At 40.0% G+C, this 17,668-nt stretch overlaps 1 protein-coding gene across 2 annotated transcripts; it reads right to left on the bottom strand.

Moving 5' to 3' along the window:
* Window positions 1-606: 606 nt before the first annotated feature.
* FAM177B (family with sequence similarity 177 member B) lies at window positions 607-17,367 on the bottom strand. Of its 2 annotated transcripts, none has more exons than XM_043923775.1 (5): window positions 17,342-17,367; window positions 4,865-5,045; window positions 4,512-4,578; window positions 1,167-1,264; window positions 607-818 (listed from the first exon to the last, which is right to left on the bottom strand). In XM_043923775.1, exons 2-5 carry the CDS (start codon window positions 5,033-5,035, stop codon window positions 636-638), a joined length of 519 nt encoding a protein of 172 aa, XP_043779710.1. In that variant the 5' UTR covers window positions 5,036-5,045; window positions 17,342-17,367; the 3' UTR covers window positions 607-635. The 2 variants fall into 2 exon arrangements, with proteins under 2 accessions (XP_043779710.1, XP_043779709.1); XM_043923774.1 differs by lacking the exon at window positions 17,342-17,367 and adding an exon at window positions 14,254-14,352.
* Between the last annotated feature and the right edge of the window lie 301 nt (window positions 17,368-17,668).

The following is a 17,668-nucleotide window of genomic DNA, read 5'->3' as shown; positions in this document are numbered from 1 at the left end:
ACAGCTGTAGGGAAGGACGTCCCTTGTATCAAACCCCAAAAGAAAGTTTTATTTAGACTTTATGATGCCCAAAGTTTCTTTTTAGGAACAGAGGGTTCTTTTCTATACCCTAGCCACCTGACAAAGAGTTTTAGCCTGAAACTCCCATGCCCAAGTTCCCTAAGGCATTTATGTGCTGTGCTGTCCTTAGTCACTTCAGTCATGTCCAACTCTTTGCAACCCTACGGACTGTAGCCCACCAGTCTCCTCTGTCCATGGGATTCTCCAGGCAAGGATACTGGAGTGGGTTGCCATGCCCTCCTCCATCAGGCACTTCCACTACTATGCAAATATCAATACTAAGCCCACAACTGATGGACAGGACTTGCATCACTGGGGTGGAGTTGTGTTTCAGGGCTTATAAATAAAAATGTATATTGAGAAAGAAACCACAATTGTTCTCATGATGGCTTGCAATTCCTGGCTAACGGAGAATAAATCACAAAGAGATTAAGATCAGATCTGGCTCAGAAGCACCACCTGTGGTGCTGTTGCCATGGTAATCAATGACCAGGGAACAGAAATCCGGGGGAACCATAGCCCACCCCCCCACCTCCCACCACCCCCACCTCCACCCCCATCACCCCCACTGCCCATCAGGAGCTGGAATCTGCCATCAGGCCCTCCTTGGATGAGGCACTCCACTGAGAAATGCCCTCCGCAACATCTCGTAGTCTTGTTCCATACTCATGGCCCCTGGCCTCCAGGTGACATTTCTCATTAGGAACATTGGCTGGTTGGGCCTTTGATCCATTCTCTTCACTTCCCTTGTCACTTTGCTAATATAAAGAGAAATAAGGAAATGTTTACCTATAAACCCAATACCTCTGACCTCTATATCTTGTAGAGACACCCTTCTAAGAAGCTTCTCCTTTAAGCAAACTCAGGTTTCACACCACTTTCTACAACCTATCTCGTGATGTTCTAACTTCACACCAGAGGCAAATATTAATAAACTTCATGGGGTGAGGCACCTTAGAAAAATAAGTCAGTCTGACCATGGGAGCTCAGTGAAACTGCAGTACGTGAAATACCAAGTGGGAAATGCTCCTCTCTATGGGCCCAGATCAGAAACACCCAATATTCCATCTCAGGGCTCTTGCTGTCCCCATCAGGATGTCACATACCTTACTTCTTGTTCTGCAGTACTCATTTAACATATACTGGTACTTGGGCTGATGAAGACCAAAGAAGACAGCAAATCGTTCACCAAGGAATTCACAGGCTAGAAGAAAGAAGAAGCACTTTGGTAATCTGAGTTAAGAATGAAAACTTACAGTCTGTGGAGATGCCAAGAGTTTCAACTTGCCCACAGATTGTCTACTATTACACTTACCTTCAAGGCTGACAAGATATTTTAATTGCTGTAGACTCTCACAAATTTTAGGACTCAAAGAGAATTTGTTAAATCTTGTATCTTCACATAGGATGGCATCTAAACTATCTTTTTCAGGTGAATATATCAAGAGATCTTCAAAATACCTAATAACAAGTACAGGTCCCAAGCAATCAGAATAGATGTTGTCCATCTGCATGTATGTCATCTGATCATCAGCTGTGAGTACATTGCAAATTATACCAAAAGTTAAATCCAGTATTACCAAGACCCATGTCAGAAATTCCTCCATGCATCAAAAAAACAAAACAAAACAAAACAAAAAAACTCCCTAAGCAGCAATTTAAGGCTTTCTTTATCTGCCTTCACTTCAGTAACAAGGTGGCTTGCAGCCTCAGGGATTGTTAGGGTCGGGAGTAAAGGGTTAGCATGAATAATGAGTGGTTTCCAGAAGGTCTCTCCTAGAGATGTTTTCCCTTAAAAGTACAGAACTAAGACTTCCCTGTCGGTCCAGTGGTTAAGACTTCTCTTTCCGATTCAAGGGGTGCAGGTTTGATTCCCAGTGGGGGAGCTAAGATCCCACCGGTCTTGTGGCCAAAACCCCAAAACATAGAACAGAAGCAATAATGTAACAAATTCAATGAAGACTTTAGAAATGAGCAACATCAAAACATGTAGGACTTCTGATGCGCCTCTGCCCATTAGAGGACTTTGTGATTCCCATGATTCATTCCACTTCTAAAGATACTGCTCTTACATCATCAAATGACACTCTGTTGTTTTTTTTTTTAAACGTGCTTTATCCTTTCAGAAATACTCTAGCTCTTTAATCTTTTTGTTTGCCACAGTGCCCAGTACATGTGCATAAGAGAAGTTTCTAAAATGTTAGCATCTCAGGACGTTTTCCTGTTTATGACCTACTAGAATTTTAAATTGGAGAAATTAATTACCAGTGTCATCTGGGTTCTAGTTCTCACCAAAGTCTCTGTGTAGAGATCAGGATACTGACTGTTGGCATATTTATGCCTCCACTATATTCTGGAACCCCCAGGCAGAAGCTCTTTAAGATTACAATTCTATTTGGAGCCCAGAGATGGATAGATTCCCCGTGTGTCCTATCCCTGTCATGTGAAATCTAAGCCCACGTGGAAATCACTGTAGTCCCCATTCTCCTTCACACTCTCATATTGCTGTGCTGAGTTTTGCTTTTTTTAACCCGATCTAATCTTTTAAGTTTCCATCCCTCAAGAACATTTTACATCTTCAAACAGTCTTGCCCTAACTAAAACATAGAAGTCTCTAGAAGAAGCATTTCTTCTGCCAATGTGTTTTGGCCAAGGTAAGGTCAGTATTGGGGGTTTCCCAGGTGGCACTAGTGGTAAAGAACCCTCCTGTCAATGTAAGAGATATAAGAGAAGTAGGTTCAGTCCCTGGGTTCAATAATCCACTCCAGTATTCTTGCCTGGAGAATCCCATGAACAAAGGAGCCTAGTGGGCTATGGGCCGTAGGGTTGCAAAGAGTCAGACACTGACTAAAGCAACTTAGCAGGCACACACAAGGTCAGTATTCACCTGGATCTCTAAAGTAATTTCCAAATTACTAACTCTCTACCTTGACCTAAAAGCACTTAGGGCTCATACCATCTGACTAAATCACCCTTAATGTAATTTAAAGACCTCCCCCCCACCCCCAGTCACTTTCATGGTCCCCAAGCTGGTATTGGCCAGACATACTTTCAGAACTTTCTTAAGGTGTCTCCTCCAGAGGTCACCATTCCTGAGTACTCTAGTCTATAGTCCCTACACTCCTCCTACCCTGGAAATTGTAACAACAAAGTATCATTATAAGCATGTTTACTGGCCAGTACTATTCATCAAATATTAAGGTCCTTGAAAGCAAAGACTGCCATTTGTCTTTGAGTCCTAGGGTCCTGCGCAGTGCTGAGTGTATGAGTATTCAGTAAATGTTTATTTAATGAATGAATGGAAATCAATTCCTAAGAGCTATGCTTTCTATTTTCTCAGATTTTTAAAGTTGTTTTCCCCCATCATATACAGGTTTGCTTAGTTGCTCAGTTGTGTCTAACTCTTTGTAACCCTGTGGACTGTACCCCGTCAAGCTCCTCTGTCCATGGGATATTTCAGGCGAGAACACTGGAGTGGGTTGCCATTTCCTCCTCCAGGGGATCTTCCTGACCCAGAGATCGAGCCCGGCTCACATTGCAGGCAGATTCTTTACCCGCTGAGCCACCAGGGAAGCCCATCATATACGTAAGTATATATGAATTAGAAGGAAGTAGTAATTAGATGTTGCCAATTGTGTTTTTTTTTTAATTGGTGAAAGTCAAACAAAACAAGATTTACCATTCATCTCTTATAAATAAATAAATACAGGAGCCCTAGTGGCTCAGAAGGTAAAGAGTCTGCCTGCAGTGCAGGAGACCTGGGTTCAAATCCTGGGTCGGGAAAATCCCCTGGAGAAGGAAATGGCAACCCACTCCAGTATTCTTGCTTGGAGAATCCCATGGACGGAGGAGCTTGGCAGGGTACAGTCCATGGGGTCGCAAAGAGTCGGACACAACTGAGTGACTTCACTTTCATTTTCTCTTATAAATAGCCACTTAGGCCATTCATTATCTCCTTGAGAGGGGTCAATAACATTCTTGCTTATAAAAGAATGATTATGACAAGGGAACTGGGAACTGTGTCAGATAACAATAGTTAAAATCAAGAAAGAACTTGAAAGTTTATTCATGTGAAGAGTCCACTCAGTGAGGACTGACTATTGTCTTCAAATGTTTGAAACTCTGTCCTATGAAAGAGGAATCTAGATTGGTTTTGTCTGGCCTTGAAAAGAGACAACTAGAATCAAGGGGAAAAACTCTAAAAGAAGATTTAAAGGAAGATAGAGTTTACTAACAAGAGCTGGGAAAAGATGGCAAGGTCTCCCTGAAGATGTGAGGTTCTATGCCTTCGGGAATGTTCCAGTGTAGATCTGGAAGTGGATAGATCTTCAGAATGCCGTGGAGTGCATTAAACCACTTCAAGTCTCATCTAACTCTGAGGGTCTATAAGCCTATATTTATGACAGAAAAAGACAACAACAACAACAAAAAATAACCTTAGCAGTACTTACTAGAAAATGAGGTTCTTGCTATTTGCCCTGCACAAAACCATAGGTAGGGCCCCCAGGCAAGTTTAGACTGAAAAAGAACAAGAAAGGGAAACCAGGTTAGAGTAATTAATAACAGAAGTGATGACTGCAGAGTCTGCGGTGTAAAGGCTTCAAAATGCTTTGTAATAGGTTCCATTTTCTCTCTTATAGATGAGAAAACTAAGATGATCAAAATTATAAGTTGATTGTACACGGCTCCAGAAAGCAAACCAAAGAGAACAAGGAGTTAACTTAAAACTATTTTTGACAAAACTTGTTGGTTTTATCTCTCATTCACTCAACGCCCATGCTCACTAATGATAATCTAAACTTACAGGATCAAGTGTTGAATTTGTTCTCTGTTCTTTAGCTTCCTCTTCCTCCTCCTCTGTGCTATATTCTTCCATGATGTCTCCATCAGCAAAATGGATAATTCTTCTGGGAGTTGTCCTTTTGGAAGGTCCACTCTTCTCTAGTTCTAACTGCTGGAAATTGTCTTTCTCCATAAGGAAACAACTAGTAAGTGAAAATCAGGACACTTTAGAATAAGTTGTCCAGTAGAGTGTTATATAGCAGAGACATGTCTAGTCATTTTCTTTTCCATTTTTGGCCATTTTGTGCAGTGGGTGGTATCTTAGTTCCCCAACCAGGGATCAAACCCTCACCCTCTGCAGTGCAAGGGCAGAGTCTTAACCACCAGGGAAGCCCTTGCTGATTATTTAGTTATTTTTGATGGATTGTGAAGACAAAGAGTTCACAGGTAATCACAACCATGATCTCATCAATTTTTCAAATCCAATGGAGGATTGTTTAGCTATGTACCAAAATGGAAAAGATTTAATTAGCAGTGAAAATGTGAACTTCACATTTCTTCAAACAAATACATCAGCAGGGTTCCTTTACCGCTTATTAATTGCAAAATCCACAGCTGCTAGTAGGAAGTGTCCATCACCCTGTGGAAATTCCTGTTATTTCAATAAATATTAAGGAGCAATACAAGTAGTGGTTAAGAGTACAATCTTTACACACAACAGCTGAAAATATTTGCCACCTATATATCTAATAAGGGACTTATTTTGAGAACATATTTTTAAAAAACCACTGCAATTTATAAAATATAAACAACTCAATTTAAATAGGGGCAAAGAATCTGAATAGACACTTTACTGAAGATTTATAGATGGCAAATAAATTTAGGAGAAGTGCTCAATGTCATTAGTCATTAGAGAAATACAAGTGGAAACCATATGTCATATCATAACATAGTCACTGGAAGGAAAAAATTAAAGACTAACAATAACAAGAGATGAGGAATAAATGAAGCAACTAGAACCTTCATACATTGCTTGCTAGTGGGACTGCAAATGGTATGGCCACTTTGGGAAACGGTTTGTGTCAGGTGTGTCTAACTCTGAGACCCCATGGATTGTAGCCCGCCAGGCTCCTCTGTCCATGGGATTCTCCAGGGAAGAATACTGGAGTGGGTTTGCCATTTTCCTCCGCCATGGGATCTTTCCAACCCAGGGACTGAACCCGATCTCCTGTGTCTCCTGCATTGAAAGTGGCTTCTTTACCTGCTGAGCCATCAAGGAAGCCCAGAAAACTATCTAGCAGTTTCTAAAAAACATATACTTACCACATAATCTTGTAATTCCATGTCTAGATATTTACCCAAGAGAAACAAAAACATATGTCAGTCTAAAGATGTATATGTGAACATTCTTAGCAACTTTGTTTATAAGAGCCCCAAACTGAAAACAATCCAAATGTCCATCAACTGGTAAAAAGATGAACAAAATGTGGTATATCTGTGCAATGCAATACTGCTCAGTGATTAAATGTTATTGGACAACAAATATTTGTAATACTCTGAAGCAATCTCAAGAGCGTTATGCAAAGTAAAAGATGCCAGATACTGTATGATTCTGTTTATTTGAAATTTTATTAGTAGAACACAGATCAGTGTTTGCTAGGACTGAGAGGATGGAGGAGAAGATTGACTACAAAGGGGCCAAGGGAACTTATGTGGGTGAGGGGACTGTTCTCATAGATAGCATGATTGTAGTGGTGGTTACTTGACTGCATATATTTGTTAAAATGAATAAAAATCTAGACTTAATATGAATTTTATTATATTTAGGTTAAATCTTAACACAACTAGCAAGCTTGGAGCCAGAGTTCCTAGGTTCAAAATGTTACTACTTAATATTCTGATGTCTCAGTTTCTTCATCTATAAAGAATAATATAGCTTGAAAATGTGTGTAAACTTATTACTGACCTTGTAAAATTAAGGAGTAAATGAGGAAAGACACATACAGGAGTTGGTACAGCTCTTAGCAAATAGAAAGCATTTAATAAAGTCTAGCTGTTGTGAAGTACTTATCACTTAATGGTGTGTATATATCAGGCACTGCTCTAATATTTTTCTTATCTTTTTTTGAGAGCAAAACACCTAACACTATTTTCTTAATCTTTCATATATTTTAAGATTATATCAGCAAACCTGGGAGGCTGAGCTGATGTGGAAGAATTTTCCTTCCTGTTTGAAACATACAGAAATGCTGGATAAAATTAAACAAACAAAACATTAAATCAGGCTGCCCTTAAGGAAGTAATAAAGAGAGAGAGTCAGAGAGAGAGAAAGGGAAGGATTAAGGGAGGTAGGAAGGAAGGAGGAGGAAAGGAGGAGAAAAGGAAGAAAAAAAGAAATCCAGGTTAGGTGTCAGGAAAAGAGAGGAAACTCAAAATCATATGATGAGCTGAAGCTGAGATGGTTCCTGGGATTTCAGAATTAGATATAGGCCTTGAGGCTAGGGCTTTAATACTGGTGTAGAGAGGACAGAGTCTTAAATCACAAATCCCATGAGTGTAAGGGGATGAAATGAAGCAACCTGCATAAAACTAAGATAATAAAGTACCATCTTATTATAAAATATGGAGGAGAAAAACTATCTGCTGGTCTATAAAAGTGGCAAAATAATTTATCATCTCCCAAGGCAACATGGGTAGAAATAGTCACCTGAAAAACACTATGGGCCATGTGAGCCCCAGGCCAGGACCACATACTGGCTTGTGGCCCAAGTTCATAGTCTCATCTGGACCTGAAATGAAGTTGAGTGACCTGAAGTCATCGCAGTTCACAGAACTCTCAGATGCAAATGCAAATAACACTGGAAGGAGAGTTCAACCAGACTGGGAACACTGGACCTCCACTGCAAAAAATGCCCTAAGGAGGCACTCACTGCAAATACTTACAAACCATATGACCAAACCAACCATCAGGAGGAGGGTTCAGGAAATGAAATGGAAAAAAATTGGAAGAGCCCTCATCCAAGAATGAGGAACGATAAACACGAAACTTTAAAAATGAAGGACAGTTTTAAAATCTTTTAAAAAGCTTTAAAAATGATGGAGATTCAGTGATCAAGACTTCACCTTCCAATGCGAGGGGTATGAGTTTGATTTCTGGTTGGGGCTCTAAGATTGCCCATGCCTCGGGGCCAAAAAACCAAAACATAAGAAAATTCAATGAGGACTTAAAAAAAAAATGGTCCACATTAAAAAATCTTTAGAAATGAGTGTGTTTAATATATTCCAAAAGGTAAAAGAAGCAAAACATTCTAAAATCCAGAAGGAGCAGTTTGATTTGAAAAAAGAACCAAACAGAAATTCCAGAAATGAAATATACAGGACCATAGGATAGGTTGGATGTAGATTGAACATAGTAAAGAAATTGGAGGAAATCTCTCAGAAAACAGCTTAAAGATATATATATATATACATATATGTATACACATATACATATATATTCTGTTACCATGAAATATGGACTTCTCTGGTGGCTCAGACGGTAAACGCGTCTGCCTACAATGAGGGAGACCCGGGTTTGATCCCTGGGTCGGGAAGATCACCTGGAGAAGGAAATGGCAACCTACTCCAGTACTCCTGCCCGGAAAATCCCATGGACAGAGGAGCCTGGTAGGCTACAGTCCATGGTGTCGCAAACAGTCAAACATGACTGAGCAACTTTACTGCCATGAAATATATATTAAAATATGTATATATTCTGTTAAGATGAAAGCAAAGTTTTGAGCTAAAGCATAGATGAGAAAGTTCAGTATACATTTAATGGAAGTTCCAAAAAAGTGAATAGAAATAATGGGGGAGGTGATGTTTGAAGAAGTAATGGCTATGAATTTTCCATATTTGAAGAAAGACACAAATTTTCAAATATTAGTAACATGAGAATACTAAAATGGATAAAAGAAAATCAAACCTGATCATAGAAATTATGGAAAATCTTGGAATTCTCTCATGGTCCAGTGGTTAAGAACCTGGCTGCCAATGCAGGAGACAAGGATTTGCTCCCTGCTCTGGGAAGCCTCCACACGCCATGCGGTAGCTAAGCCTTTGAGTTACAACTACTGAGCCCACCCTCTAGAGCCTGTGCTCTGCAACTAAAAAGAAGTCACCTGAAACGAGAAGCCCGAGCACTGCAACTAGAGAAATTTCTCATGCAGCAATGAGACGCTGTGTAGCCAAAAATTATAAATAAAAATTTAAAAATAAATAAATAATAGAAATTATGGAAAATCGTAAATTTTATAATAGATGGGCAGATTAGTCTATAAGCTAACTTAAAATCAGCATCAGTTGAGCTCAGAAACAATTGATTATTGTTGTAAAGAACTCAATATCCATAAATATCAAGGTCTGACTGTATAGCACAAGGAAATATATTCAATATTTTGTAATAATCTGTAAGGGAGAAGAATCTGAAAAGTTAAGTAAAAAGATGATGCTGTGAAAGTGCTGCACTCAATATGTCAGCAAATATGGAAAACTCAGCAGTGGCCACAGGACTGGAAAAGGTCAGTTTTCATTTCAATCCCAAAGAAAGGCAATGCCAAAGAATGCTCAAACTACCGCACAATTGTACTCATCTCACATGCTAGTAAAGTAATGCTCAAAATTCTCCAAGCCAGGCTTCAGCAATATGCGAACCATGAAATTCCAGATGTTCAAGCTGGTTTTAGAAAAGGCAGAGGAACCAGAGATCAAATTGCCAATATCCGCTGGATCATCGAAAAAGCAAGAGAGTTCCAGAAAAACATCTATTTCTGCTTTATTGACTATGCCAAAGCTTTTGACTGTGTGGATTACAATAAACTGTGGAAAATTCTGAAAGAGATGGGAATACCAGACCACCTGACCTGCCTCTTGAGAAACCTGTATGCAGGTCAGGAACTAACAGTTAGAACTGGACATGGATCATCAGACTGGTTCCAAATAGGAAAAGGAGTATGTCAAGGCTGTATATTGTCACCCTGCTTATTTAACTTATATGCAGAGTACATCATGAGAAACATTGGGCTGGAAGAAGCACAAGCTGGAATCAAGATTGCCAGGAGAAATATCAATAACCTCAGATATGCAGATGACACCACCTTATGGCAGAAAGTGAAGAAGCACTAAAGAGCCTCTTGATGAAAGTGAAAGAGGAGAGTGAAAAAGCTGGCTTAAAGCTTAACATTCAGAAAACTAAGATTGTGGCATCCGATTCCATCACTTCATGGCAAATAGATGGGGAAACAGTGGAAACAGTGGCTGACTTTACTTTTTTGGGCTCCAAAATCACTGCAGATGGTGATTGCAGCCATGAAATTAAAAGATGCTTACTCCTTGGAAGGAAAGCTATGACCAACCTAGACAGCATATTAAAAAGCAGAGACATTACTTTGTCAACAAAGGTCCATCTAGTCAAGGCTATGGTTTTTCCAGTAGTCATGCATGGATGTGAGAGTTGGACTATAAAGAAAGCTGAGCACTGAAGAATTGATGCTTTTGAACTGTGGTGTTGGAGAAAACTCTTGAGAGTCCCTTGGACTGCAAGGAGATCCAACCAGTCCATCCTAAAGGAGATCAGTCCTGGGTGTTCACTGGAAGGACTGATGCTGAAGCTGAAGCTCCAATACTTTGGCCACCTGGTGTGAAGAGGGGACTCATTTGGAAAGACCCTGATTTGGGGAAAGATTGAAGGCAGGAGGAGAAGGGGATGACAGAGGATGAGATGGTTGGATGGCATTGCCGACTCAATGGACATGAGTTTGAGTAAACTCTGGGAGTTGGTGATGGGCAGGGAGGCCTGGCGTGCTGCAGTCCATGGGGTTGCAGAGTCAGACACAACTGAGCGACTGAACTGAACTGAACTGAACTGAATATACACATACATATTTTCTGGTGTACATTTTGCTGTACACCAGAAACCAACAAAACATTATAACCAGCTATACTTGAATAAAAAATTGAAAACATTTTTAGAAAGAATTCAATATCCAGTTAAACAATTATTATTTTTATTAGGTTGGGGCAAAATAATTGTGGTTTTGCATTGTTGACACTTGCCTTTGATGCTGGAATACATTCTTAAATAAATGTGGCTATGTTATAGAGGAGAGTGAAAAAGTTGGGTTAAAACTCAACATTCAGAAAACTAAGATCATGCATCCAGTCCCATCATTTCATGGCAAATAGATGGGGAAACAATCGAAATAGTGACAGATTTTATTTTGTGGGGCTCCAGAACCACTGCAGTTGGTGACTGCAGCCATGAAATTAAAAGATGCTTGCTCTTTGGAAGAAAATCTATGACAAACCTAGACAGCATTTTAAAAAACAGAGACATTACTTTGCCAACAAAAGTCTGTATAGTCAAAGTTACAGTTTTTCCAGTAGTCATGTATGGATGTGAGAGTTGGACTATAAAGAAAGCTGAGCACCGAAGAATTGATGTTTTTGAACTGTGGTGTTGGAGAAAACTCTTGCGAGTCTCTTGGACTGCAAGGAGGTCCAACCAGTCCATCCTAAAGGAGATCAGCCTGAATATTTATTGGAAGGACTGATGTTGAAGCTGAAACTCCAATACTTTAGCCACCTGATGCAAAGAACTGACTCATTTGAAAAGACCCTGATGCTGGGAAAGATTGAAGGCAGGAGGAGAAGGGGATGACAGAGAATGAGATGGTTGGATGACATCACTGACTCGATGGACATGAGTCTGAGTAAGCTCCAGGAGTTGGTGATGGACAGGGAAGCCTGGCATGCTGCAGTCCATGGGGTCGCAAAGAGTCAGAACTGAACTGAATGTGCATTTCTCCCTTTGTTTTTGTTTTTTTTTGCCAATGATTTATTACTTGCTGTTTATTTTATATATACTTTAGACTATGGAAATGGTTAGACAAAAAGCAAATTCGAGTGATTTCCTTTTTTGAGTTCAAAATGGGTCATACAGCAGCAGAGACAACTCACAATATCAGCAATGCATTTGGCCCAGGAACTGCTAATGAATTACAGTGCAGGGGTGGTTCAAGAAGTTTTGCAAAGGCGATGGGAGCCTTGAAGATGAGGAGTTCAGTGACCAGTCATTGGAAGTTGATAATAATCAATTGAGAGCCATCATCAAAGTTGATCCCCTTAAGTTGCTGAAGAACTCAATGTCAGCCACTTTATGGTTGTTCAGCATTTGAAGCAAATTGAAAAGGTGGAAAAGCTCAATAAGTGGGTTCCTCATGAGCTGAGCCCAAATCAAAAAAATCATCGTGTTGAAGTGTCATCTTCTCTTATTCTAGGCAACAACAATGAACCATTTCTTGATCAGATTGTGACGTGCAATGAAAAGTGGATTTTATATGACAACTGGTGACAACCAGCTCAGTGGTTGAACCAAGAAGAACCTCCAAAGCACTTCCATAGCCAAATTTGCACCAAAAAAATGTCATGGTCACTGGCAGTCTGCTGCCAGGCTGATTCACTATAGCTTTCTGAATTTCAGTGATACCATTACATCTGAGAAGTATGCTCAGCAAATCAATGAGATGCGCTGAAAACTGCAACATCTGCAGTCTGCATTGGTCAATAGGAAGGGCCCAGTTCTTCTCCAAGGCAATGCCTGATTGCACGTTGTAGAACCAACACTTCAAAAGTTGAACGAATTGAACTATAAGGTTTTGCTTCATCCGCCACATTCAACTGACCTTTTGCCAACTGACTACCACTTGTTCAAGCATCTTGGCAACTTTTTGAAGGGAAAACGCTTCCACAACCAGCAGGATGCAGAAAATGAGTGTTTGTAGAATCCTGAAGCATGGATTTTTACACGACAGGAATAAACAAACTTATTTATTGTTGGCAAAAATGTGTTGGTTGTAATGGTTCCTATTTTGATTAATAAAGATATGTTTGAGCCTAGTTATAATGATTTAAAATTTGTGGTCTGAAACCACAATTACTTTTGCACCAACTTAATTAGTCTCAGGTGTACAGCAAAGTGGTTCAGTTTTATGTATGTATATTGTTTCAGACTCTTTTCCACTACAGGTTATTACAAGATATTGAATATAGTTCCCTGTGCTATACAATAGGTCTTCGTGTTTATTTTATATATAATAAAGTGTATATGTTCATTTCAAACTCCTAATTTACTCCTCCCCTCTCCCCACTTTCCCCTTTGGTAACCATATCTTTGCTTTCGATGTCTGTGAGCTTATTTCTGTTTTTTTAAATAAGTTCATTTGTATCATTATTTTTAGATTCCTCATATAAGTGATATCATATGATATTTGCCTTTCTCTGTCTGACTTACTTTACTTAATATGATAATCTAGGTCCATCCATGCCAGCTAAACAATTATTGAGAGTGAAATAATGACATTTTATGACCTATAAAAACTTAACCATTCCTGCATCTTCACTGATTGAATAATTTAAGAGTATACGTCAGTTAGAAGGAAAGTGCAGAAGCAAGAGATGCGAGAAACCAATGTAAATAAGTGAGCAAACAAAGTGGCTAATCTTAATAGTGACTCTTAAAAACTCTAATTTGGTTTGGCATTGTATAAAAACAAAGAAGTATTAAGTATTAGACAATAATAACAAAAATATGAGGGGCTGACCTCTTTAAGTATTGTTTTGAATAGGAGATTAGTATGTATGTTGACAATTTAAAAGCAACTAGAAAAATAATGGAATTAGAATATATAGCTCAAAACCGGTAGAAAAAAATTAAAGGAAATAAACATCCAACAGAAGGCAATAAAGAGGGAAGAAAGAGAACAAAGGAAAAGCATGAAAAATTAAAATACTAGAAATAATTTCCAATAAAATGTTAGAAATAATTCCAAATAAGTCAGTAGTCGTAATACATATAAGTAAGCCAATTATCAGCCACCTATCAAAATGAAAAACAGATTGAATTCTTTAAATATTTTATGGGCGAGAAAATAATATTGAATACACACACACATATACATGTTTACGTATGTATGAATCAGTCACCAAATTGGTACGATGCTGAATTTATGCCTCTGTCAGAGTTACCAAAAACCTGTCAAGGGTTAAATTTGTTATCTAAACCAAGGTGACGTGAGACCCTCTCAGCGCAGGGTCCCCTGAGGAGTCTCAAGGATGCACAGGGTGTTTCCTGACTGACTGAGTGGCAGTGTATCACAGAAGAGTCTTGCTAAGGACTAGGAAGAGTTGTTACCACTTAGTTTCTGACGCCAAAGACCAGCAAAAAACCAAAATGAACAAACAAAACATTGTAACTTGGTATTTAAATATGCTGAGCCTAATACTACTGCAAAACTAAATATTGTCAGTGCTATGAGAAATAAAGTGTTCTATACGATCAGAAGAAATTTAAAACACTTTCAAAAAACAACTCACCAATGTTATTCCTCTGCTTTTTCTTTCATTGCTCTAACTGGTTATGTATGGTTTTGAAAGCATTGACTGTGCTGACGTGGAAAGGTTCTCTTGTGTGCGTCTTACAGGGCGGAACATATTTGAGTTGTGGGAAGGTCAGATGTATTTACACATTCGACATTAAATAAACCCTGTGGCTTTCAAAGTTGTCTGCATGTTAGGATTACCTGGGAGTCCTTTTTTAAAATTTCAAGGCTGGGACACATACGAGACCCACAATCTCTAGGAGGGGGACATGGCGTCAGTTATTTTCAAGGCTTCCCTGGTGATCACAATGGGCAAGCCAGCCTGAGGACTAGCTCCCTAAGGAGAGCAGGAAGAAATGTGACTTCTAAATTGAACAGACTTGTGATTTAGTCATGTGGTGCACTGCAGAAAGAACCAACAGCAAGCAAAGACGTCTTGTTTGTTTTTTTCAAGAGATTTTTTTTTTTTTTTGCTTTTCGCTTTCTCAGGCCTTCTTGCCTTGCCCCAAGCGGAAAAGCTTAAACATCAAAAGTTTAAGAATAAGGAAGGCCCAGCCGTCTCATAGTCAATTTACCCCCTTTCCAAATCATCTCCTAACTCGGATCTATTTCCAAACCAAACGAAGTCGTTCATCCTTCATTTACCTGGCTCATCCTTGTTGTATTACAAACAAATGATATCATGGCATCTGGTCCCATCACTTCATTGCAAATAGAAGACGAAAAAGTGGAAGTAGTGACAGATTTTACTTTCTTGGGCTCCAAAATCACTGTGGAGAGTGACTGCAGCCAGGAAATTAAAAGGTAATTGTTCCTTGGAAGGAAAGCTATGGCAAACCTAGACAGCATATTAAAGAGTAGAGACATCACTTTGCTGACAAAGGTCTGTATAGTCACAGCTATGGTTTTTCCAGTAGTCATGTACGGATGTGAGAGTTGGACCATAAAGAAGGCTGAGGGCCAAAGAATTGATGCTTTAGGACTGTGGTGCTGAAGAAGACTCTTGAGAGTCCCTTGGACAGTGAGATCAAATCAGTCAATGCTAAAGGAAATCAACCCTGAAAGGACAGATGGTGAAGCTGAAGCTGCAATACTTTGGCCACCTGATGTGAAGAGCCAACTCATGCTGGGAAAGATTGAGGGCAGGAGGAGAAGGGGACAACAGAGGATGAGATGGTTGGATGGCATCATCAACTTAATGAACACGAATCTGAGTGAACTCTAGGAGATAGTGAAGGACAGGGGAGCCTGGCACGCTGCAGTCCGTGGGGTTGCAGAGTTGGACGTGACAAATGATACCTGTTGGCTTTCTGAAGAAAATTGTAGTTTCTGTTTTTCAAAATACTGTTATGCATGAAATAGACATATTCATCTTTAAAATCAGAGTGTTCAAAGGCCATGGTATTGGTGAGAGAGAACGAGGGAGGGAGAGAGAGAGGTCTAGTTTATAGTCTGTTTAGTGAAGTTTTCTGCCACCTAATGGACACTTCAGAATATGCCATGCAAAATTCCTCTTTGTAACCACTGTGTCTGTCATGTAGAGGGGGCTCAATATTGAAGTGTGGATTATTTACCAAAATCTTGGGAGCACCACCAACTTCACACCAAGTACCTAGACTGAGATGTTTTGTAAGTGATATTGCTGTTTAGTCGCTAAGTTGCGTCCAACTCTTTGCAACCTCATGGACTGTACTTAGCCCACCAGGTTCCTCTGTCCATGGGATTTCCCAGGCGAGAATCCTGGAGTGCGTTATCATTTCCTTCTCCAGGGTATCTTCCCAACCCAGGGGTAGAATCTGTGTATCTTCATTGGCAGGCAGATTCTTTACCACTGTGCCACCTGGGAAGTGATATTTTGGAGGGTCAAATATTTCCTACAATATACTTTAATTCTTATGATAACCTCTAGTTTTTTCTTAAAAAAACAACAAAAAACAAAATCTAGTTTATCAAGGATTGCTCCCAAGAGTATCATGTAATTAACACACCCTTTGGGATTCCTGATCTTTCAATATTGGAGTACCCCAGGACTCAGCCACTAGACTCATCCTGATTTTTATCTACTCCTCATTTGGCCCTATGGCTTTTTTTTTTTTCCCTTTATTTATTTATTTTTTCAGTGGGTTTTGTCATACATTGACATGAATCAGCCATAGATCCACACGTATTCCCCATCCCTATGACTTTAAATACTATCTACACCCATTTATATCCAACGTTTTTATCTTCCTGAATCTCAGATGCATAGATCCCACTGTCTACTTGCCATCTCTTCTTGGAGGTCTAACAGACACCTCCAACCTCATGTCTAAATCTGCTCATACTTTCAGTGCACCCTTCTCCTTCCTGAAACCACCCCCCTCCTCCCAGCCCCCACTCACACGCTCCCATCTACTCCTCTGGCATTCTTCCCATTTCAGCAAATGGCAACTCTATTCTTCCAGATCCTCAGACCTAAAACATTGGAGGCATTCTGATTCTTCTCCTATAATCACACCTCACCTTAAATCCATCAGGAAATTCTCTGGACTACTGCCAGGGTCCTAACACCATCAACCCCAGTCTAAGCCATCATCTCTCACCTGGATTACTGCAGTGCCTCCTAATTGGCTTCCTACTCTGTATCCTCAAAAACAGAGTGTTAAATACAAAATCACACTGTGTCACTTCTCAACTTGTAACTCTCCAGTGGGTTCCTGGCTCACCAAGAGTCAAAGCCAAAGTCCTTACAAAGGCCTCAGATGTGGATTTGGCCCCAGTACTTTTCTGGTCCCATTTTGCTCTACTTTCTCTCCACTTCATTCTGCTTCATTCCGGCTGTTGCCCTCTTACTGCCATTCCCTGACCACCAGGCTGTCCCCCACGGGGACCTTGTGCAAGCTGTTCTCTGGACCAGTCCCTCTTCTCAGAGGCTTTGTTCCCTCCCTTCCTTCAGATCTTTGACTCAAAGGTCAGCTGACAGAGTTCCTATCTGAATTCCAGAGCACCCGCCCACTTCCTTCACCACCCCCACTCCACAGCTTACCTCATTCTGTTTTGTCTCATCACTTATCAACATTTAACACAATCTGTATTTCACTTACCTCCTTTCTGTCTCCCTCTCCCCGTCCTTCTCCGCCCAGCCTTCCAGCCAGGGTGGAAGGGGTCTTACCTGTGTGCGCCCCACTTTATCTCCTGCCCCCTACAGTACCTGACAGGTGGAGCTCAGTATTTGCTTAATACGTGAGTCATACAGTCAGTTCACTTTAATGGGTGGGGGAAGGTTCCACATGAGATTGGAAAAATAAGGAGAGCAGCTTTATAATTATTTCCTGATGTTGAAATGGCTACCTTATCTTTCATTACACTTACACACTCATTACGTTTCAATTAACTCCTTCACTGAAACACAGCATGCTCAGCTGTAGCAA

Source organism: Cervus elaphus, chromosome 14 (genome assembly GCF_910594005.1).
Source record: "Cervus elaphus chromosome 14, mCerEla1.1, whole genome shotgun sequence".
NCBI lineage: Eukaryota > Metazoa > Chordata > Mammalia > Artiodactyla > Cervidae > Cervus > Cervus elaphus.
The sequence above is the reverse complement of the archived record's forward strand: the minus strand, read 5'-3'. Positions and strand labels throughout refer to the sequence as shown.